The 23762-nt window shown below is 43.3% G+C and overlaps 4 protein-coding genes across 4 annotated transcripts in view; all 4 read right to left on the bottom strand.

The window, feature by feature from the left end:
- The window catches only part of LOC122118086 (protocadherin gamma-C5), a 195133-nt gene extending 173499 nt beyond the window's left edge, over positions 1-21634 (bottom strand). The window contains exon 1 of the mRNA XM_042691952.1: positions 19217-21634. Within this exon, the coding sequence (XP_042547886.1) occupies positions 19217-21634 (2418 nt within the window). The remainder of the gene's footprint in view (positions 1-19216) is intronic.
- Positions 1083-4627, bottom strand: LOC122118016 (protocadherin gamma-B2-like). Its single transcript, XM_042691871.1, has 2 exons — positions 2210-4627; positions 1083-1148 (listed from the first exon to the last, which is right to left on the bottom strand). Exons 1-2 carry the CDS (start codon positions 4625-4627, stop codon positions 1110-1112), a joined length of 2457 nt encoding a protein of 818 aa, XP_042547805.1. The 3' UTR covers positions 1083-1109.
- LOC122118015 (protocadherin gamma-A4-like) lies at positions 7666-10134 on the bottom strand. The gene has a single exon (XM_042691870.1). The coding sequence runs from the start codon at positions 10132-10134 to the stop codon at positions 7666-7668; it is 2469 nt and encodes an 822-aa protein (XP_042547804.1).
- LOC122118014 (protocadherin gamma-B1-like) lies at positions 13538-15982 on the bottom strand. Its single transcript, XM_042691868.1, has one exon. It carries the CDS (start codon positions 15980-15982, stop codon positions 13538-13540), a length of 2445 nt encoding a protein of 814 aa, XP_042547802.1.
- Positions 21635-23762: the final 2128 nt, after the last annotated feature.

Genomic DNA, 23762 nt, shown 5'->3' with positions numbered 1-23762 from the left:
TTGTTTTAGAAACAATAAGTAAAAGGAACTGTTTTATTTTTTGTGTATGCATTATTGCAAGCTTCATAGAATAGAACAGTTTTCTTGTTTTATGTTTTGATTTTTGGTTTATGTTTAAATATTATTTTAATTATCTTTGTACAAAGGAGTTTCCGTTCAACAATGCAGTCTATGAAGTCACGTCTTGATCAATACCACCCCTTTTGAACATTCTCATCCATCCAACCATCCATGCCACGGCTCCACTCAATTTTCTTAATTTTATAGAATATATTGAAATTTTGCCACTAACAACCTTTATGAATACTATGTGTCTTGATCACTTCCACCCCTTTGAACATTCTCACCCATCCCTTCTAAACTACCTCTCCCCTTAATTTTCTTAATTTTATAGGACATATATTGAACTTTTTGCCATTTAACAAAGCACTTTATGAATACTATGCATCTTGGTCTGTGACAGCTCTTCAACATCTTCACCCCCTTCCTCCCACCCCTCAATTTTTCTTAATTTTTTGGTGTATACAATGAACTCTTGACTGCATTGTCTCAATTCTTCCCTCCTTCCTTTATCTACCTCTCTCCACTTGGCCCCATGTCCCTCTGGTAACTGTACATTTCCTGATGCTTATGATTGTGTTGTTGGGCTTTGATTTACTTAGTCTTTCTTTTTTGGGGGGGGTCTGGTCTTGGGGCCTGAACTCTGGGCCTGGGCACTGTCACTCAGTTCTTCAGCTGAAGGCTAGCACTCCACCACTTGAGCCATAGCGCCACTTCTGGCTTTTTTTTTTCTGCTTATGTGGTGCTGAGGAACTGAACCCAGGGCCTCATGGGTGCAAGGCAAGTGCTCTATCACTGAGCCACTTTCCCAGCCCCTACTTAGTCATTCTAAAGAATTTTACTATTTGAGTTCTTCATAGACTCTGTTATACTTCAGTTAATTTGTTTGCCCACTACCTACTGTGTTTACTTACAGATTCATAGACACATTCTAGCTACCACAAATGAAAGGAACCATGTAACCTTTGTTTCTCAGCGTCTGTCTTACTTCATTCATAGCATATTTCAGTATTCTGAGAAAATCTGGACCACCAGTTCTTTGTTTTTTTTCACTTAATTAGCATGTAAGATGACTGAAACATAAGGAGCTGTTGAAAGAGTAAATTAAAGCACATCTTTAGAAGATTCACTTGCTGCTGGAATTGGGGAATATTTTGGAAATGAGTTTCACATATAGAACACTAGCAAAGCATTTTTAGATTTGACTCATTTCAGAAGCCAAACAAAGGCAATAAAATATGGAATTTTAAAAATGTATTTGTTATATTTGTAACCACTACTGAACACAAAAATGTCAAAAGAATGCCAAAGAAATTTTATTCTTGAATGTAATTATGAGTGGGGATAATATTGATCTAAAGTTAGGAATTCCTATGTAAGTTGTGACAATATTTGGTACTTCTTGTAAGGCAAATAATTGAGAAGGGGTATAGTTATTGGATGGTTGTACATTGCAGCAAATGTAGTTCCAATAAAGAAGATAATTGATGAAAACACACTTTTTGTGCAGAAAAAGTGTAAATACATTTAGGAAGAATATGCATAAAGTTATTTGAAAAAAAATTGTCTAATACATCAACTAAGGACCACAGCTAACTGCTGAAGGAGCACTGTGTTTACATCCAAGAAAATACATCTCTCTCTCTCTAGCAGGATTTGCCAACCAGACATAAATACCAACGTCAAAGGGAAAATTCGCTGCTAGGTATGGGAGAGGGCGAGGATTGGGTGGGGGGCAGGGGTAGGATGGGAAGGGATGGGAAGGGAAAACAAAGGAGGAGGCTACAATGCTTGATAAGAAATGCACTCATCAATGCTTGATAAGAAATGCACTCAATGTCTTGCCCATGTAATTGTAATCCCTCTATACAGTATTTTCACAATAAAAAATAAAAATTAAAAAAGATAAAAAAGATGAGTACACGACCAAGACGTCCATTTCCTTCCAACCCATACACCTTACTATACTAAATACCACCACTAGAACCATGAAACCAGAACAACAACAACAACCACCACCACCAATGACCAACATTCATGATGCTCGGTTGAAAAACAAATAATGAAGAACAAAAAACCCAATGACCAACATTCATGATGCATGGTTGTGCAAAAAATACAGTATTCAAATAGTTCTGGGAAAACTTACCTGAGAGGAAAAAGACGCATCATATGAGAGTTTAAGATCTTCATTATTGACGTCTACAGCCATAGAAGAATCATCACAGAGGAGGTCCTGAGCGGGAGCCAATTCGGGGGCCGGGGACACGTTGAGAAAATTAAACTCCGTCTTGGCTGATTGTGAGGCAACACACACGTTGTAGGAATAGGGCAAGGTTCCCGCACTGTAACTGGAGAGAACCCCAGGGCCAGACTTGGAGTTGAGAGCAGGCTGAAAGCAGCCCCAGGGACCAGAGGAGTGCTTCAGACGCAGGGCGATGGCCAGAATCACAGCGAGAAGAAAGAGTACAGAGATCAAGGCCAAGGCCACCACCAGGTAAAACTGTAGTTCTGTCTGAGGGTCCGAGGGCGAAGGGTCATCACGCAGGTCTGGCAACACTTCTTGCAGGCTATCTGCGAAGATGAGGTGTAGAGTGGCTGTGGCCGAGAGGGGCGGCTGTCCACCATCGCGCACAGCCACCACCAGGCGCTGGCGGGCCGCATCCCTGTCCCCCAGGACGCGAGCGGTGCGGACCTCGCCGGTGCGCAGCCCCAGGCTGAAGAGGCCGGGATCGCTGGCCTGCAGCACGTGGTAGGACAGCCAGGCATTGTGTCCAGAGTCGGCGTCCACCGCCACCACCTTGGTGACCAGGTAACCGGGCTCGGCGGCGCGCGGCACCATGTCGAAGAGCGCCGAACCGTCGGGCTCCAGCGCGGGGTAGAGCACGCGCGGCGCGTTGTCGTTGCGGTCGCCCACCAGCACGCGCAGGCTGGCGTTGGCGCGCAGCGGGGGCGAGCCCTGGTCGCGCGCCTGCACAGTGAGCTGGAAGGAGCGCAGCTGCTCGTGGTCGAAGGCGCGCTGGGCGAACACCACCCCGCTGTGCGCGCTCACCGACACGTAGGACGACAGCGCGCCTGGCTCCAGGTCGCTGGCCAGGATGGAGTAGGACACTTGGCCATTGGGCCCCAGGTCTGGGTCGGAGGCGCTGACTTGGGCGATGGAAGCTCCGGGAGGGTTGTTCTCAGCCACGTGGACCACGTAGGAGGCCTGGTGGAAAACAGGTGCATTGTCGTTGATGTCAGATACATCCAGAGTGAGGGTTATGCTGGAGGAGAGGGGCGGTTTGCCCCTGTCAGTGGCTGCAATGGTGATGTTGTATTCTGGTATCTCCTCCCTGTCTAGAGGCCGGGCTGTCATTAGTTTGTAATAGTTGTTGGAGGAAGATTTCAATGTAAACTGTGCATTTCCCAAGACTTGGCAGTTCACTTCTCCGTTTTCTCCAGAGTCCCTGTCTCTCGTTTTGATCAAGGCGACTACTGTTCCTGGTGGCGAATCTTCTGGTAGAGGAGTAAACACTGAAGTCACAATCACTTCAGGTGCGCAGTCGTTCTCGTCCAGAATGTCGACTTGGATACTGCAATGAGATGCTAGATCGCCAGGATCTTTTGCTTCTATACCTATAGAGTAACGATGAGCAGTTTCAAAATCCAGATTACCCTCAGTCTTGATTTCTCCTGTTCTTTCATCTAAGTTGAAAAGCTGTTTCACTTGTTCATCCACACTATGAAAGGAGTAGGTGATTTCCGCATTGATGCCCTCATCTTTGTCGGTGGCCTTCACTTGCAGCACTGAGAAGCCTGGGGGCACATTCTCTCTCAAGGTGACTTTGTACACATCCTGGCTGAATACTGGAGGGTTATCATTGGCATCAGTGACTTGGATTCGAATCTCGGTGGTGCCAGTTTGAGGTGGAACCCCTCCATCCATAGCTGTGAGGACCAATTGGTGAAAATTATGTTCTTCTCTGTCTAGAGATTGTTTCAGAATCAACTCTGGATATTTATGCCCATCTGGAGCCTGTTTTTCTGCCACATCAAAGTACTCGTTGTTATTAAGGTGGTATTTCTGCAGCGAGTTAGCACCAGAGTCTGAATCCACAGCTGGTTCCAGTGGAAATGTTTTACCCGGCTTGGTGGATTCTCCAATTTTTAAATCACTCTTATTCTGTTTGAATATTGGAGTATTGTCATTTATATCCTGAATGACTACTGCTACATGGAAAATATTTAATGGGTTTTCAGCGATAATATCGAAATCCAGAGTACACAGAAGCTGCTTCCCGCAAATCTGCTCTCTGTCTATTCTGTCACTTACAAGTAAATCCCCGCTCTCTGGGTTAACAGTGAAGTATTCCTTCTCAGCACTAACTCTCAGCTTCCGGGGCGCCAAGTCCTCACCCAGCTCCAGGTCCTTGGCGAGGTTTCCCACCAGCGAGTTCTGAGCCAGCTCCTCCGGAATGGAGTAGCGGATCGGGTCCGGGAGAGCCCGGCAGAACAAAGACAGAAGGAAGGGCAAGGGTACCTGCAGCCACAGTGCCCAGCTGCTTCTTCCCGCGCTTGGCCACATCCTCTGTCTTCTTCCGGCGTTGCTCTGCTCCTTTGCGGCTAGAGGAATTATCCTCCGTGGATGGCAGAATTCCGGGGAGGTCCCTGTCTCGCGTCTGTTTTCTATATGTGAAAGGTGTACGGGTCTCTTCTGCGTGATTGGTCTGAGGCAGGAAGTTACTCTGGAGTTTCTCAAATGCTTCTCAGAATAAGCTCTCTCTTTTCTTTTGACCTACAGCGACGCCTAGAGCGTTTATCAGGAAACTGCACCAATGGATCGTGAACTTTTGAAGTTTTCTTTTTACATTGTGTTTTCTTTTAAAAGTAGGCAATATGTTGATATTGATAAGAGGTGCAAATGGTATATAGTTATCTATTTATCATGTAATGCATCTATCCTAACAGAAATGAGTGTGATGAACCTTTTGTATACTTTCAAAGATAAGTTTTGTATAGCAAGCATATTCTTATGTTATTTCCTTATTTACAAATGTAACCATACACATACATTCTGCACCTTCATGTTCTCATTAAGCATGTACACACATTTTCAGTGCTCGGGACTATTCAGTTTAGCTCATATCAAACAAATATGTAAATTATTCATATTGGTCGTAGTTATTCCATCATATAGATATAAACTAGTTTTCTAAAAGAAATCCAGTGGTCACTGAAGTGAAAATGTATTTTCTGATGTGATATAAATTTGCATCTTTCTCATTTAGGTTTTAATACATGTACCTTGCTGATTCTGATATATTCTTGCTGTTGAGAATATGAATGTATTTGACACATTTTAGGGTTAACAGAAAATTTCAGGACATTAGTATCTTCAATAATAAGTCCTCAGATATAAGCTCTCTGTCATTACCCACCTGTTATTACTTCTCCCTACGATTTCTAATTGCGTTCTATCCCATGCACTCTGTATTGCACCACAACTTCCCATCCATGCAAAACTATGTAGGACTTAACAGATCTCCCTCTTCAATTGATTAAGCCACATTCTGCTATCATTGCTACTAATATGTATAGTCATACACATTCAGGAGTTTTAATTAACTCACAGACCTATTTGCAGAAACAAAGGTATTTCATATCCCTTAGAGATAAAATAATTTATCCCTTACCTGGTCATTCAAGGGCCACATAGTGACACACAGAGCCAAGAACAATGTGTAGCCATACCAATAGGGAGAGATGATGATAATTTAGGAAGTACCATGAATCACATAATTCCAGAAACCAGGTTACTCAAGCCTTAGAGCAAGTTTACTTGATGAACAGCAACAACAAGCCTCAAGAAGTTTTTTTTTTTAAATAAACATGGGACTCAAGGTTAATGCTATGATAGACCATGTAGAAATTGTTAGAATCACTCCTTCAATCTACTATAAATATGAGTGAAAACAATAGGAAAATATTTTGATAATCATAGGAAGAAACAAAAGGAATCATAGAAAGTCACTATGATCAGATCAGCAATAACGAAACATTTGAGCTAGGTATTGTGGAATATGTTCCTAATCCTAGCACTTGGGAGACTGAGGCATGAGGAGGATGGTGAATTTGAAGCCAGCATGGGGTAAATACTAAGACTTTGGCTCAAAAATGAGAAATGCTTAGATAATGAAGTAAAGGGTTGACACTCCCCAAAAAGAAATGTAATAATCACCTGGCCAATGAAATGGTAAACTTGCCAGAGGCTGGTGACTCACACCTGTAATCCTAGCTACTGAGAAGCTTGGAATCTTAGGATCTCAGTTCAAAGCTACACTGAGAAGAAAAGTCCAGAGAATCACAAGTGGGTCTGTGGTTCAAAGCAATAGAACACTATCCTTGAGCAGAAGAGCTGAAGGATAGTGCCCATGGCCTGAGCTCCAGTCCCAGAACAAAAATGTTAACGTCTCTGTATAACAGCTTTATAAAAACAATAAAAAGAAAGTGTACCAGTTCATTGAGCAAATATTAACTTTCTATACCTAAAAGTTAGATATTTCTCACTAACCATAAGTTATTACTGTATAGTTATATTGGAAATACTTTTTTTGAAGACAGAAAAGTAAAAGTCAAGCAAAACAGTGGGGTGAAAACAAGAAATATGAACATACTCTACACAAGTTCCATCTATTTTACAGGTATAATCTACCCCTTCAGTAATGCATATACAAAAGGGCATTTTAAAAAGTCAATAGAGGGGCTGGGAAGGTGGCTCAGTGGTAGAGCGCTTGCCTTGCATGCCTGAGGCCCTGGGTTCGATTCCTCAGCACCACCTAAGAAAAAAGTTGGAAGTGGCGCTGTGGCTCAAGTGGTAGAGTGCTAGCCTTGAGCTGAAGAGCTGAGTCCGCCCAGGCCCAGAGTTCGGGCCCCATGACCAGACCCAAAAAGAAAAAAAAAAAAAAAAAAGTCAATAGAATCAGAAACCATTGGTTCATGCCTACTCAAGAGGATGAGATCTAAGGTTCAAAGTTTGAAGCTAGTCAAGCAGATAAAGCCACAAGATTCTTATCTCCAATTAACCAACCAAAAGCCAGAACTGAAAGTTTGGCTCAAGAGGTAGAGAATCATTCTTGAGCGAAAATATCTGATCAAGAGCCTCAGGCCCTGAATTCAAGCCCAAACACACACACACACACACCACACACAAACACACACACATGCTCACTTTTTGCTTCTCTCACATGTATATATATATATATATATACATGTGTATATACACACACACACACACAGAAAGTGAGTGTCTTTAAGGTATAAAATTAAGAAATTCCTGCTATAACTATAACTGAACAAAGACAAGCAAGGATAAGTAATAAGAGGAGCCAGGGGTGGGGTCTCAGTGGTAGGGTGCTTGCCTTGTAAGCCCAGTATTCCTGAATTTAATCAGTATCATAAAACAGAAAGTAAAAAAAAAACCCTATGAATTAGCAAATAACTTTTTGTGTGGTAAAATTTAGTAATCATTACTGATTCACGTCCTTTAGAGCAACAACACGTTAATAAAGAGGTGCTCTTATTTGCTATGTCCTATATTATAAAACTGAAGGCATTTACAAAGTTCTATGTTTCCCTGTATAAGATATATGTATAGAACTGTAGATAACGTACCTGAAGATGACTGGGGTCTCCCTGTGACTGAGGTAAATCCTGAGGTATCAGGAGAGGCTCGCTTTTCGCACAGCTCTCCTGGCTGATGAGCGTGTCTGCATAGTTGGGCTGAGGGAAGATCAGGTGACTCTTCCCTGAATCCGCCGTCAGTGACACCTCATGGGAATAGGTCTGCAGGAAAGCTTGCACCCCATCCACACCCATGAAGTGTGAAGCAGGCAAGCCTGCCAAGCCACTATGTGCTGTTTGAAGCAGACGAGCTGTGTGCCAGCGCCGCAGCCTAAGTGCCAGCAGCACGATGACAAAAGCAAGGAAGACACAAGAGACCACCGCCACTGCCACCACCAGGTACAGTGTGAGGGCTGGATGGTCTGCGTCAGTGGGAGTGCTGATGCTGCTCAAATCTGCCAGAACATCAGGGATGCTGTCAGCCACCGCAATGGTGAGTGTGACAGTGGCCGAGAGTGGGGGCTGACCATGGTCCTGCACAGCCACCACCAGGCTCTGCTTGAGCGCATCTCTGTCCACAAGGGCCCTGGCTGTGCGCACCTCACCTGTGTGCAGCCCCACCGTGAAGAGTCCTGGCTCGCTAGCCTTGAGCAGGCGGTAGGACAGCCAGGCATTCTGTCCTGAGTCTCTGTCTACTGCCACCACCTTGGTGACCAGGTATCCGGGCTCTGCAGAGCGAGGTGTCAGCTCTACACCTGTGGAACCATCGGTGGGGAAGGTGGGGTAGAGGATCTCAGGTGTGTTATCATTCTGGTCCAGCACAAACAGGCTCAGCGACACATTGCTGCTGAGTGGAGGGTTTCCACCGTCCCTGGCGATCACTAGCAGCTGCAAGTCTTGGAACTGCTCATAATCAAAGGAACGAAGTGCATACAGGACACCCGTGTTGGAGTTGATGGAGATGTAGGAGGACAGAGGTGCCCCTTGGATGGTGTCCTCTGTCAGAGAGTAGGTTACTTGGGCATTCTCACCGCTGTCAGGGTCCTGGGCTGTCATACACAAGATAGAAGCTCCTCGAGGGTTATTCTCTGGAATGTAGGCAGAATAGGTGGCATGAGTGAAGGTGGGTGGGTTGTCATTGATGTCCATCACTTGCAATGAAATATGGACCTCTGTAGACAGTGGAGGTGCTCCCTGGTCAGTGGCAGTTACCATGATGTCATATTCTGAGACTTCCTCTCTGTCTAGAGTGCTGTGTATCAACAATCGGTAATAATTCCCATAGGTCTTCTCAAGCCTAAATGGAAGATTATCGGGAATAGAACAAGTGACAAGACCATTCTCTCCTGAGTCACTGTCATGCACATTGAAAAGAGCAATTACCGTACCTGGGGAAGAAGTCTCTTGGATAGAGCTGGTGAGAGATGTAACTGTGACTTCCGGAGCATTGTCATTTACATCCAGAACTGTCACTAGCACCTTACTTCTGGCTCGAAGACCAGGTCCATCGTGGGCTTCTACATCGATGTTGTAGAATCCAGACTCCTCATAATCCAGATCCCCTAAAAGTGTTATGTCCCCACTGACAGCATTCAACTGGAACAGCTGAGCTACTTTGTCTCTTGCTTTCCGGAAAGAATATGTCACTTCTCCATTGGACCCTTCATCTGGATCAGTGGCTTTTATGGTGAGCAGCTGAGTGCCCACGGGCAGATTCTCCTGAACATTCACGTGGTACTCCGGTTGAGTGAACACTGGAGCATTATCATTGGTGTCCATGAGTGTTATGTGAATCCTGGCAGTGCTGGAGCGAATTGGGTCGCCTCCATCATAGGCAGTGAGAACCAGGTGGTGAACCGCCTCTTCCTCACGATCGAGGGCTCGTTCTAGCACCAGCTCCGGATACTTGATCCCATCAGCCCCGCTTTGCACGTCCAGAGAGAAGTGAGCATTCGAGCTGAGCTGGTAACCCTGCAGGGAATTCACCCCTATATCCGGATCAAAAGCTTCAGGGAGTGGAAATCTTGTACCGGGATTTTCATTTTCAACAATTTTTATTTCCCTCTGCTCTGTTCCAAAGCTGGGCGAATTATCATTAATATCGATTATTTCCACTTCTATTCCAAAAATCTTCACTTTGTCTTCTAGGAGAATCTCTAAGTTAGCCACACAGTTTGCGGATCTGTCACAGAGCTCCTCCCGGTCTATCCTGCCCGCGGTAACCAAGCTGCCACTGAGCGGGTTCAGAGCAAAGAGCTGAGTCTTACCTCTGGACACGATGCGGACTCGGCGCTCCGCCAGCTTCCGGGGCTCCAGACCCAGGTCTTTGGCGATGTTGCCCACCGCAGAGCCCTCTTCCAGCTCCTCTGGCACAGTGTAGCGGATCTGCTCTGCCCCGATTTCCCACAGGGCTCCCAGGAGAAAGCAGAGCCAAACTAGTCGGTTGCAGGCTGATGGATAAGGAGCCGCCATGACAGCCCCGCTGCGAAATAGCCTGAGCTTGGATGTTCTCTGTGGAGGCTCGAGGAGCATTAGATTCGTGTTTTCCAAGATGAGATGCTTTCACGCTTGAATGCGGGAGCAATCGCAGGTCCCAGAGATGCTTTCCAAAGGCTCCAGAACCGGTGCTTTGTGCTGCGGAAATCTTGCTCTGATTACATTTCTGGTTGTCTTTTCCCCCTGAGTGGTGAACAGCGACACTCAGAGCCCTAACCTGTTATTGCAATTTATTCTTGGCGATGAAGTATCCTTTTATATTCTTTTCTTGCAAGGAGAATGAAAATGAAATTTCTGTTGTTTAATTTGCAAAGAAATGATCCAAACCTTCCTATGTTATAAATTCAGTTGTTTTCTCAGAGATATAACCTGGTGGGTTTTGAGTAAAGCATGTTTTCTACTTTTTAAAAGGTTGTGAATGCTACCATCCCCAAAGTTCATTTTCAGTACACTGTATTTCTTGCTAAGAATAGGGTTGAACTTGAAGGGCAAAGGAAAGAGATTTGTAACAGACAGTGGCATGGAAGTTGGAAGTTCAGCTTTAGCTGATCTATGCAGAAACAAGAGTCCTCATCAGAGGTGACCCTTGAAATGTGGGACTATGTTTCAATTTCTTTTCAAGGAATTAGCTGGTGCTCAAGAGTTAGTCCTACCCCTATGCAAATGGGGTTTAGAAAAAGTTTTAAATTTGAGAGAACTTGCTTTGCAGATTGGAGATTCTAGGCTCTAAACAATGTCTGTGAATCTCTTGTTCACTGTGTTTTCTTAACTGGTACATCAGTAACTGAAATATAGTCAGAATTCAGCAATTTTTTTTTCAGAATTTAATGAACAAATTATCAATAGAAATGCATATTCTCATACAATCTGTAAAAGCTTTGATATCAAAATAAATCATTTAGAAGGTAGAAACATTACCCTGACACACTGTAAAGAATCCAGTGTTTGTAATTTACCATGATCAATATGTGTTGTTTTACCATCATTTCTAATTTTAGTTTTCAATTTATTTTCTTTTTGGGAGTATCAGAGTTGTAACTCAGAGTCTGTGGTTGCTAAGCAAGTGCTCTTAAAAATGTTTTTCATTTTTGGAGGTACTGGGTTTGAACCAAGTCTGCTCAAGTGCCTTGCTACTTAACATTCTACCAGCTCTTTTATTTTAGAAACAACAAAGTACTCTTTATTTGTTGAGTATGCATTATTGCAAGCTTCATAGAGTAGAATAGTTTTCTTATTTTATGTTTTGATTTTTGCTTGTATGTTTAATTATTATTTTTATTAACTTTAATGTATACAAAGGAGTTTCCACTCAACAATGCAATCTATGTATACATGTCTTGATCAATGCCACCCCTTGGAAAATTCTCATCCATCCAACCATCCATGCCACCCCTCCACTCCATTTTCTTTATTTTGTAGAATATATTCAAATTTTGCCACTTTATGAATAGCATGTGTCTTGGTCAATGCCACTCCTTTGAACATTTTCACTCATCCCTTCCAACCCACCCCTCCCCTAAATTTTTGTAATTTTATAGGTTATGTATTGAATTTTTGCCATTTAACAAAGCACTTTACGAATACTATGCATCTTGGTCTGTGCTATCTCTGCAACATCTTCACCCCCTTCCACCCACCCCTCAATTTTTCTTAATTTTTTGGTGTATACAATGAACTCTTGATTGCATTGTCTCATTTCTTCCATCCTTCCTTTATCTACCCCTCTCCACTTGGCCCCATGTCCCTCTGGCAACTATACACTTCCTGATGCTTATGATTATGTTGTTGGGCTTTGACTTACTTAGTCTTTCTAAAGAATTTACTATTTGAGCCAGGTGGCTCACACCTGTAATCCGAGCTACTCAGGGGGCTGAGTTCTGAGGATCGTGGTTCAAAGCCAGCCTGGGCAGGAAAGTCCGAGAGACTCCAATAAACCACTAGAAAACTGTACAAGCCCAGAGTTCAAGCCCCACAACCGACCAAAAAAAAAAAAGAATTTTACTATTGAGTTCCTCATAGAGTCTATTATACTTCAGTTAATTCATTTGTAACTGCTTGCCTACTACCTACTATATTTACTTACAGATTCATAGACACATTCTAGCTACCACAAATGAAGGAAACCATGTAACCTTTGTTTCTCAGGGTTTGTATTACTTCATTCATAGCATATTTGAGTATTCTTTTTTTTCCTTTTTTTTTGTGTGTGTGGGGGTCCGGTCATGGGGCCTGAACTTTGGGCCTGGGCTCTGTGCCTCAGATCTTCAGCTCAAGGCTAGCTCTCTACCACTTGAGCCACAGTGCCACTTCCATTTTTTTTTCTTTTTGCCTATGTGGTGTAAGGAATCAAACCCAGGGCCACATGCATGCAAGGCAAGCGTTCTACCACTGAGCCACCTTCCCAGCCCCATATTTGAGTATTCTGAGAAAACCTGAGATAAATCAGTAGTCCACCAGTTCTTACATTATTCCTCACTTAACAATTTGCATGTAAGATGACTGAAACATAAGGAGCTGTTGAAAGAGTAATTTAAAGCACATTTCACTGTCTTTAGAAGATTCTCTTGTTGCTGGGATTGGGGATATTTTGGAAATAAGTTTCATCATGTATAGAACACTAGCAAAGCATTTTTAGATTTGACTCACTTCAGAAAACAAACTAAGGCAATATAATATGGAATTTTAAAAATGTATTTGTTATATTTGTAAGCACTAGTGAAAACAAAAATGTCAAAAGAATGCCAAAGAAATTATATTCTTGAATGTAATTATGAGTGGGGATAATATTGATCTAAAGTTAAGGATTCTTATGTAAGTTGTGAGAGTCTTTGCTACTTCTTATATGGCAAATAATTGAGAAGGGGTATAGTTATTGGAGGGTTGTGTTAAACAAAATACATTGCAGCAAATGTTGTTCCAACAAAGAAGATAATTGATGAAAACAATCAAACTTTACCTTGTGCAGAAAAAGTGTAAATACATTAAGAAAGAATACACATAAAGTTACTTGAAAAAAATTGTCTAATACATCAACTAAGGACCACAGCTAACTGCTGAAGAAGCACTGTGTTGACATCCAAGAAAATACATCTCTCTCTCTCTCTCTAGCAAGATTTGCCAACCATACATAAATACCAACGTCAAAGAGAAAATTAGCTGCTAGGTAGTTTCAAAGATGACCAAGACGTCCATTTCCTTACAACCAATACACACTACTCCACTAAATACCACCACTAGAACCATGAAACCAGAACAACAACAACAACCACCACCACCAATGACCAACATTCATGATGCTCCGTTGAAAAACAAATAATGAAGAACAAAAAAACCTAATGACCAACATTCATGATGCATGGTTGTGCAAAAAATACAGTATTCAAATAGTTCTGGGAAAATTTACCTGAGAGGAAAAAGACGCATCATACGAGAGTTTAAGATCTTCATTATTGACGTTTACAGCCATAGAAGAATCATCACAGAGGAGGTCCTGAGCGGGAGCCACTTCGGGGGCCGAGGACACGTTGAGAAAATTAAACTCCGTCTTGGCTGATTGTGAGGCAACACACACGTTGTAGGAATAGGGCAAGGTTCCCGCACTGTAACTGGAGAGAACCCCAGGGCCAGACTTGGAGTTGAGAGCAGGCTGAAAGCAGCCCCAGGCAGCTGGACCAGAGGAGTGCTTCAGACGCAGGGCGATGGCCAGAATCACAGCGAGAAGAAAGAGTACAGAGATCAAGGCCAAGGCCACCACCAGGTAAAACTGTAGTTCTGTCTGAGGGTCCGAGGGCGAAGGGTCATCGCGCAGGTCTGGCAACACTTCTTGCAGGCTATCTGCGAAGATGAGGTGTAGAGTGACTGTGGCCGAGAGGGGCGGCTGTCCACCATCGCGCACAGCCACCACCAGGCGCTGGCGGGCCGCATCCCTGTCCCCCAGGACGCGAGCGGTGCGGACCTCGCCGGTGCGCAGCCCCAGGCTGAAGAGGCCGGGATCGCTGGCCTGCAGCACGTGGTAGGACAGCCAGGCATTGTGTCCAGAGTCGGCGTCCACCGCCACCACCTTGGTGACCAGGTAACCGGGCTCGGCGGCGCGCGGCACCATGTCGAAGAGCGCCGAGCCATCGGGCTCCAGCGCGGGGTAGAGCACCCGCGGCGCGTTGTCGTTGCGGTCTCCCACCAGCACGCGCAGGCTGGCGTTGGCGCGCAGCGGGGGCGAGCCCTGGTCGCGCGCCTGCACAGTGAGCTGGAAGGAGCGCAGCTGCTCGTGGTCGAAGGCGCGCTGGGCGAACACCACCCCGCTGTGCGCGCTCACCGACACGTAGGACGACAGCGCGCTTGGCTCCAGGTCGCTGGCCAGGATGGAGTAGGACACTTGGCCATTGGGCCCCAGGTCTGGGTCGGAGGCGCTGACTTGGGCGATAGAGACTCCAGGAGGGTTGTTCTCAGCCACGTGGACCACGTAGGAGGCTTGGTGGAAAACAGGTGCATTGTCGTTGACATCTGTGATGTGTAGTGTAATGGATGTCTCGGTGGAAAGCGGCGGTTTGCCCTTGTCAGTGGCAGTGATGGTAACGTTATACATTGGGGTCTCTTCTCGATTTAGAGTTTTGTCAATCATGAGCTTGTAATAATTCTTGGAGGTGGGTTCCAACTTAAAAGTAACTTCTTCCTGAATATAACATGTGACTAGACCATTTTCCCCCCAATCCTTGTCTTTTACTTTAATCAGAGCTACTACAGTTCCAGGATTTGAGTCCTCTGGAATTTGGTTAGAAAAGGACATGAATGTCACCTCTGGGGCATTGTCGTTCTCATCAACAATTTCAATCTGAACATTACAGTGGGCTGTGTGCACCCCTCCATCCTTGGCTTCTACACCAAGCAAGTATCTATTTCTTTCTTCAAAATCCAAGGTCCCATTCGTTGTGATATCACCAGTATGGGGATTTAGATTGAAGATGAGGCTAGTACTTGCAGGGACATTAAGAAAGGTGTAGGTGATCTCTGCATTGGCACCCTCATCCTGGTCTGTGGCCAATACCCTCAGGATAGAGGTCCCCAGGGGCATGTTTTCTTGGAGTCTAACTTTGTATATGTCCTGGCTGAACACGGGAGCATTATCATTGGCATCAGTGACTTTGATCCAGATCTGGGTGGTGCTACTCAGAGGTGGGTCCCCACCATCAATGGCAGTCAGGATTAGGCGATGGGAACTCTGACGTTCCCTGTCCAGAAGTTTTTCCAGCTGTAATTCTGGGTATTTACTTCCGTCTGGACTTTCCTTTGTTGAAAGACTGAAGTGCTGATTGGGGCTGATGGTGTATAACTTCAGTGAGTTACTTTCTACATCTGCATCCTGTGCAGAATCCAAAGGAAATTTTACCCCTGGTATGGCTGACTCACAGATTTCTAATTCAATGCCTTTTGCAGCAAAATACGGTGCATTATCATTAATATCTTGGACTGCAACAATGACATGGAAAATATTCATTGGGTTTTCAGTGACTGATTCAAATTCCAATGCACAGTCCGACTTTCTCCCACAAATCTCCTCTCTATCTATCCGGCCACTCACTAACAACTCCCCATTTTCTGCACTGACATGGAAATAATCCTCTGCACTGACTCGAAGTTTGCAAGCTGGCAGCTCCTGGATACTGAGCCCTAGATCCTTGGCTAGGTTCCCTACCTGGGAGCCCTTGCCCAGCTCCTCTGGAATAGAGTATCGGATTGGTTCAGAGATGGCTTCATAGAACAAAGACAGCAGGAAGAGAAACAGTACCTGGCTTTTTATGGTTTCCATTCCTCTGGTGTTTCTCTGCATTTCTTGGACTCTCCAGGAGGCTTCTTTTCAAGATTTATCTGGGAAATGTTTCTTTTTAAAAAAAAAAATAGATAACTTGTGATTTGAAGCAGAACTTGCTTGTTCAAGATGCTCTGAAGATGCACAAGAGCAGCGACTGTGTTCCAAGTTGTGTCGGAAAAAGCAGAAAGGCACTGGCTGGACTCCTGCGGAACTGAGAATGCGTCTCTTCTCTCTGGCCAACAGCGGCACCTGGAGGTTTTCTTGCAAAACTGCGTATTGCCCAGAGATACCTTTAAGTGCAAGCTTTTGTTTCTACATACCATGCGTTTCAATTTTCTTGAAAGACAAAAACTCATATTTTTCCTTTTAAGTTAGATCCTTTTTTGATGGTCATCCTTTCATGAGTGTTTTCAACATTACCTGTTCCTCGTTTTTTTTTATTACACAAGGCTTGGTCGTTTCCTCCCAGTTTTGAGTGTAAAAATAATGATTTTGTTGTGCGCCATTTATAAACCATTTATAAACAGGTATGATTGTCATATCCAAATAAGGGAATGCATTTTATCTACATTTTAATGGACTACAATCCTTACTTTTCTGCAGATTCATTGGAATAACTTCCTTTATTTAATATTTTAATTTCTCCACAGCAATTTTAATTTTTAATTAAAAATTTAATTTCTCTTCAACTTGGTAATACTTTCAAAGTTATAAGCTTTACAAGTCCTAGACTTATTCCTCTTCTTTACAAAATAGGTTCAGTAGAACAAAGAATCTAGGCAAAAATGTGGTTTTATAATGCCAAATCTCATGTCCACTAGTGCTTTCCTTTTAGGTGAAAGTACAAGCACTATTCTGTAATGTCAGTTCGAAACTGCAGCCAACTTAATACCATTAACAAGTAAAATTATTTGATTACTGGTGAGTCTTAGAGAGAAATGGGAACCTTTAAACATCCTACTTCAAAATTTAATCCTGGTTTTAATAGGCAGGTTCAGATGAGCAAATCCCCTTATTCAAAATACAACCAAAGTAGATGTTCCTGTTCTTTGAATACATCCTCCACATTGAATGAGTTGGAAACATAATGTTTAAATTCACATATGATGAGATTTGGAGGCAGGACTTTTGGGGCATGACTGTGTCATGAGGGCTGTGCCCCCATGAATGGTTAGCACATGAGTACCTTTGTTATAAGAGCAGCTGTTACTGGTTCATTTGTTCTTTTTTGTCATGTGATACTTTTTGCTATATAAAGCCCTAACAAGAAGATCCTCACCAGATGCTGAGAAAATGATGGTATAGTCTTGGATTCCCAGCCTCCAGATAAAAACCCATATAAATAAAACTCTGCTCTTTATCAATTTTCTGGCCTCTGTTATTTTGTTATAGCAGCATTTTTTTTAAAGACTTATCAATTTACTTTGATGTTTTGGAGAATTTATTCCTTATCATATTCCAGTCAATGGTAGGATATTGTCTGTTTCCCTAGGTTTTTTTTTTCTTCTTGTTTTCTCTATTCCAAGCCTTTATGCTTTTTGTTCATTTTATTATGAGTTTTGCCTCCCTTTGCTTTGTAATGAATTCTTGCCTGTCCTCTAGGAAAAACATTCATCTGAGTAAAATAAGATGTGTGAGGGCTGAGAATGTGGCTTAGTTGCAGAATGCTTACCTCACATGCATGAAGCCCTGGGTTCAATTCCTCAGTACTACATATACAGAAAAAGCCAGAAGTGGCGCTGTGGCTCAAGTGGTAGAGTGCTAGCCTTGAGCAAAAAGAAGCTCAAGGACAGTGCTCAGGCCCAGACTTCAAGCCCCAGTACTTTTATCCTTTTGGGGAAAGTGACATGGGTACTAAAAAGAATGGACCCCAAAGATAGGCTAAAGTTATCTGTGATGTATTTGAATTTGAGTGAGAGTACACTTTTCTTTGCTTATAAATATCTTCTTCTGGTTCATACATTTGAATGTATTTTTCTTGGTATATTTAGAGATAGATCTGTCCCCTTAAGGCTAATGAAACACATTTTGATCCCTTTTTAATGACTCTTAAAATTATATGAGCTAAAATAATTTCATAAATTGCAGAATAGACCCATGATTTAAGATTCAAGAAGGTTGTAGAACATGATAAAGATTCTTATTTCCTTATTGAAATTGGTGACCTGGAGATTTTCTGCTGAGAGTGAGACACCTCCCTGCCTTTAAAAAATCCTTCTCAAAGGCTAGGAAGGTGGCTCAGTGGTAGAGTGCTTGCCTAGCATGCATGAGGTACTGGGTTCGATTCCTCAGCATCACATAAGCAGAAAACGCCAAGAGTGGGGCTGTAGCCCAAGTGGTAGAGCACTAGCCTTGAGCTGAAGAGCTGAGGGACAGTGCCCAGGCCCAGAGTTCAGGCCGCATGACTGACAAAAAAATCCTTCTGAAAGGATAATAAATACCACACAAAATCATCTAACAGTTAAGACAAATGGACTTTCTATTTTCAGGGAAAAGTCTGAAATCACTATGAAAACATAATATGCCACTAAAAGTTAAACTATTTAAGTTATCTACATTTTTCTTGATGTTTGTTTCACTAAGTTGCTCAGGATTCTTGAGTCTGGATTCCTGGGTTCGAGGGATACTACCTCCTTAGCATTTTTTACTCTATAGTTTTTGTATTTGTAAGATGAAAGAGTATGATCTGGCTTGGAAGAGTCAAACATGATCTATGGGAGTATAAAACACTTGGTATTTATTCGTTTTTTAAATTTGTCAATCAGGGTAGACTAGGTAAGCAAGAACGACAAAGTCCAAATCAGGAGGATTTAAAATGTAAAAGGCAGGGCTGAGTAAGTTCAGTGGTAGAACACATATGTAATATGACCTTATGGCCCTGAGTTCCATCCATAGCGCCAGAGCAATAACCAAACCCATTTTCTCATCATGGCTATTTAAGGATACAGGTAGAAAGAATAGTCACATTCTCAAAGGGTCACTTAGAGGTCTGGAATTTTCACAGATTCCTCCAATAAGAGACAAACACCACTTTACTGCCACTCACAATGCATTGTTGACCAGAGTTGCCTAGGCTTACTTTTCCATAAACATGCCAGGAAGTACAATTTCCCCACATACTCAGAGAGAGAGGATACACATATAGCCAACAGAATAAATGAGTACCTCATTGCTTTATTTCTTAAATAAATATGTATTTAAACTTTAGAATAACCACATCTGCATAACACTCAAAGAAAGAAAGAAACTTACCTCAAACAGCTTGAGGTCCCCTTTAGTTTCAAGTAAATCCTGAGATACCAGGAGAGGCTCACTTTTGTCACAGCTCTCCTGGCTGATGAGTGTGTCAGCATAGTTGGGTTGAGGGAAGATGATGTGACTTTTGCGGGAATCCGCGGTGAGGGAGACCTCATGTGAATAGGTCTGAAGGAAAGCTTGCATCCTGTCTACACCCACAAAGTGTGAGCCAGGCATGCCCCTATCCCCTGTAGAATGAAGCATGCGTGACATGTGCCAGCGTCGCAGCCTGAGAACAAGTATCATGATGACAAAGGCCAGAAAGATGCAGGAGACCACAGCCACTGCCACCACCAGGTAGAGTGTGAGGTCTGAATCCTCTGGATCAGCAGGAATCTTGATGTTGCCCAAGTCTGCCAAGACATCAGGGATGCTGTCAGCCACTGCGATGGTGAGTGTGACAGTGGCTGAGAGAGGGGGCTGGCCATGGTCCTGCACAGACACCACCAGGCTCTGCTTGAGCGCATCTCTGTCCACAAGGGCTCTTGCTGTGCGCACCTCACCTGTGTGCAGCCCCACCATGAAGAGTCCTGGCTCGCTGGCTTTGAGCAGGCGGTAGGACAGCCAGGCATTCTGTCCTGAGTCCTTGTCTATTGCCACCACCTTGGTCACTAGGTATCCAGGCTCTGCAGATCGGGGTGCTAGCTCCACACCGGTAGAACCAACAGTAGGTAGGGCAGGATACAGAATTTCTGGGGCATTGTCATTCTGGTCCACTACAAACAGGTTCAGTGATATGTTGGTGCTAAGTGGAGGGTTCCCACTGTCGCTAGCTGTCACCAGTAGCGGTATTTCTCTAAATTGCTCATAGTCAAAGGAACGTAGTGCATACAGTACACCTGTATTGGAGTTGATGGAGATATAGGATGACAGTGACACACCCTGTATGGTGTCATCGGTCAATGAGTAAGTGATGAGAGCATTGTCCTCACTGTCTGGGTCTTGGGCAGTCACCGAGAAGATTGAGGCTCCCCTAGGGTTGTTCTCTGGTATGTAGGCAGAGTAGGAGGCATGAGTGAAGGTAGGAGGGTTGTCGTTGATGTCTGTCACATGCAGAGTGATGCGAGTTTCTGTGGACAATGGAGGACTTCCACCATCTGTGGCTCTCAGACTGATGTTATATTGGGGCACCTGTTCACGATCCAGAGATCCAGCTGTCACTAAGCGGTAATACTGGCCTACTGATTTTTCTAAGTTAAATGGCAGATTTCCTAGGACAGAAACCGAAACTTGCCCATTCTGTCCAGAATCTCGGTCATGCACATTGATAAGAGCAATTTCAGTCCCAGCAGCAGCCTCTTCAGGGACTGAGCCAGTCAGGGAAGTGATTGTAACTTCTGGGGCATTGTCATTCACATCCAGAACTGTGACTAGAATTTTGGCTCTTGAGAAAAGACCTGGTCCATCTTGTGCTTCAAGTTTTATTTCATAGGACATAGCCTCCTCATAATCTAGACTTTTTAATGTTGATAAATCTCCAGTTGCTGAATTGAGCTGGAAAATCTGAGCAATTTTCCCAGGCATTTTATCTAGAATATAGGATACTTGAGCATTGAATCCTTCGTCAGGATCAGTGGCATTCACTGTGATCAGCCGGGTGCCCACTGGAACGTTCTCCAGAACACTGACATGGTACTCCGGCTGTGTAAACACTGGTGGGTTGTCATTTGCATCCAACACTATCACTTGGATGCACAAGGTGCCTGAGTGAACGGGGTCACCACCATCAGAGGCAGTGAGGTCCAACTGGTGAACTTCCTTTTTCTCACGATCCAAGGATCGCTCCAGCACCAGCTCTGGGTACTTAGCACCATCAGAGCCAGTGTTCACAACCAAGGAAAAGTAGTCAGTGGGACTGAGCTTGTAGTTCTGCAAGGAGTTCGTGCCTACATCTGGGTCAAATGCAGTTTTAAGTGGAAATCGGGTTCCCGGAACTGTTAGTTCACCAATCTTGATTTCTAATTCCTCTGTTGGAAAACTAGGGGCATTATCATTAATATCTTTAATGTCTACTTCCACTTCAAAAATTTTCAATTTGTTCTCAATGAGGATGTTAAATTTTACCAAACACCGCGCGCTCTGGGCGCAGAGCTCCTCCCTGTCGACCCTGCCCGCGGTGACCAAGCTGCCGCTCCGCGGGTTGAGAGAGAAAAGCTGCGTCCTACCTCTGGAGACGATGCGGACTCCGCGCTGCGCCAGCTCCCGGGGCTCCAGTCCCAGGTCCTTGGAGATGTTGCCCACGAAGGAGCCTTTGTCCAGCTCCTCCCGCACGGAGTAGCGGATCTGCCCGGTTCCTGTGTCACACAGCATCCCCAGGAGCGCGCACAACAGAGCCAGCCCTCTGCCGTGTCGAAATTTCAGGCACTTGCTCATTTCCTTTTTTGATGAATTATTTTCTCTGAATTCTCTTCCAATTTCCCACGATGCACCCCAATCTTACTTCCTCAAGGAGTGAAGGCTTTTCTGGTATTTATCCATAGATCACAGAGCTGGTTGAATTATGGGGCGAGCTTGGTAGTCGCCCCAGTGTTCTGTCTGATTTTCTGGCTCTGCGTCTTAGAAGCAAGGAAATGGTGGACTAGCGCTCCAGCAGCGGGTTTTCTTCATGAGTGGTCAACAGCGACACCCAGAGGCCTAACAGTTTACTGCACATTCTCAGACAACTTCATTTTCCTCACGTTTGAAACCCTTTTAATGTTTAAAGGTAATGCGACGAGTTGTGATTTCATTTAATTTATATGACATATATTAAAGGGCTGACTTCAAGTTATTTTCCTTAGGAAATCATATACTATCCTCAATTTCACCGATATTTCTTCAAACACAGTGGCGTTACTATTTCTAAATGTTCAATTTAGGAACTAAACAGAAATACCAGCCATATTTACAATTCTTTCTTTCCTTTCCTTCCTTCATTTCTTTCTTCTTTTCCTGACTTCTTTTTTCTTACTTGTACTGATGTTTGGCTTCAGGAGCTTGTGCAGACCTTTCTAGACAGGCATTGTTCCAACTCAGCCCTACACTTTAATTCTTGAAGTTTATGTTTGATAGCCTGACATGTTTATTAAATAAACGCACAACTAGGTATCAGACAGTATGTTTGTCTGGAAATTTAAGGCAAACAATATAAACATAGCCATCAACATTATAGAGTTTATGAAACTGCGAAAGCAAATAGGAAGTTACAGCTCAATGAGATGGGTGATACCAAGGGTATTGTTAGTGCCTTTAACCTGGCCTTGGAGGGTAGCAAAGACTTTTCTAGTTAGTAAGAAGAGTGGAGCATGGAGAAATTATAGACCCTCTGGATTTTGAGAGAAGTTCATTTTGCCTAAGTCTAGAGTGTAAAGATGTTTTTCTTAAAAATAAAAACAAACTGAAACTAGAAGAGAAACTTTTGTTTTATGTCCCAGAGTCCCCTTTCTTGTTATGTCTCTGATTTGAACACACAAGAAATAAAATCCGTATTTGGCATCTCAATTATAGTGCATTGTATACTTACCCATAATGCATTAGTGCTTCTGGCATTACTACACACACTAAAAGAACCCTATTTTAAAATTCTCTCTATTTGTACTTTACTTAGACATGAAAATATTATGAGTTTCAATTTTGCCATGTAGATATTTTTGAAACCACAATAAGCACAGTTGAACGAATCATCTCAGATTTCCCCCTAACAATGTTATTAAAGAGTCACAGTATTTGAAGATACGTGATAACGTGAGATACAAGAGCTAATTAGTATACAATTACTTCCAAATCAACATCAAAAACCATCCCAGCACAGAGTATTACTGAGTTCATTATCCTCTGTTTTAAATATATGACCAATTTAATGAAAGACAACCTGGGAAAAAGAATGTGGAAGGAAAACTGTAGTTTCAAGAGGGTCTCAGATTAGGTGAGGGATTGGAATTATAGAAGCTGATATGAGTGGGGGAGTGCAAAAAGATAATATTTAGGGGCAATTGTATGACACACCCTCTACATCTCTTTCATGATTTTCCTTTTAAAAATCAAAGCTATGTTGATGGCACAACATATTTTAAAAGTTAAAAATGGCAATAAAACTTCAAGCTATGAGGAGTAACAATGAAAGGAAACCTGTTTTCAATGCCTTTACCATTTTTTTTAAAATACAGCAAGTGATGTCAGTTGTTCAAAGCAGACAGCTACTTTAGAGGGCAATGTAATTTAACACTAAACAGAGGTACCATGACACATCATCCTGAAACATGCATATCTGGGCTGGGATGCATGACAGAGGTAGGACATGTGCTGCTTGAGGACCCTGGGTTCAATCCATAATGCACGCACACATACTAGTGGGTACACACACACCTACATATGTGGACTGGGGATGTTTTTCAGTGCTGAAGAGCGTGCTTAGCCTTCAGAAAACGTTGGGTGTAATATACAGCACCACAAAAAAAGCATGCTTTCAAATCTTCATCCCTTTAAGAGGTATTGATCGTGAATTAAAGAAGGTCGAAGAAAT

Source organism: Dipodomys spectabilis, unplaced genomic scaffold (genome assembly GCF_019054845.1).
Source record: "Dipodomys spectabilis isolate Male_0828 unplaced genomic scaffold, ASM1905484v1 ptg000147l, whole genome shotgun sequence".
NCBI lineage: Eukaryota > Metazoa > Chordata > Mammalia > Rodentia > Heteromyidae > Dipodomys > Dipodomys spectabilis.
The sequence above is the reverse complement of the archived record's forward strand: the minus strand, read 5'-3'. Positions and strand labels throughout refer to the sequence as shown.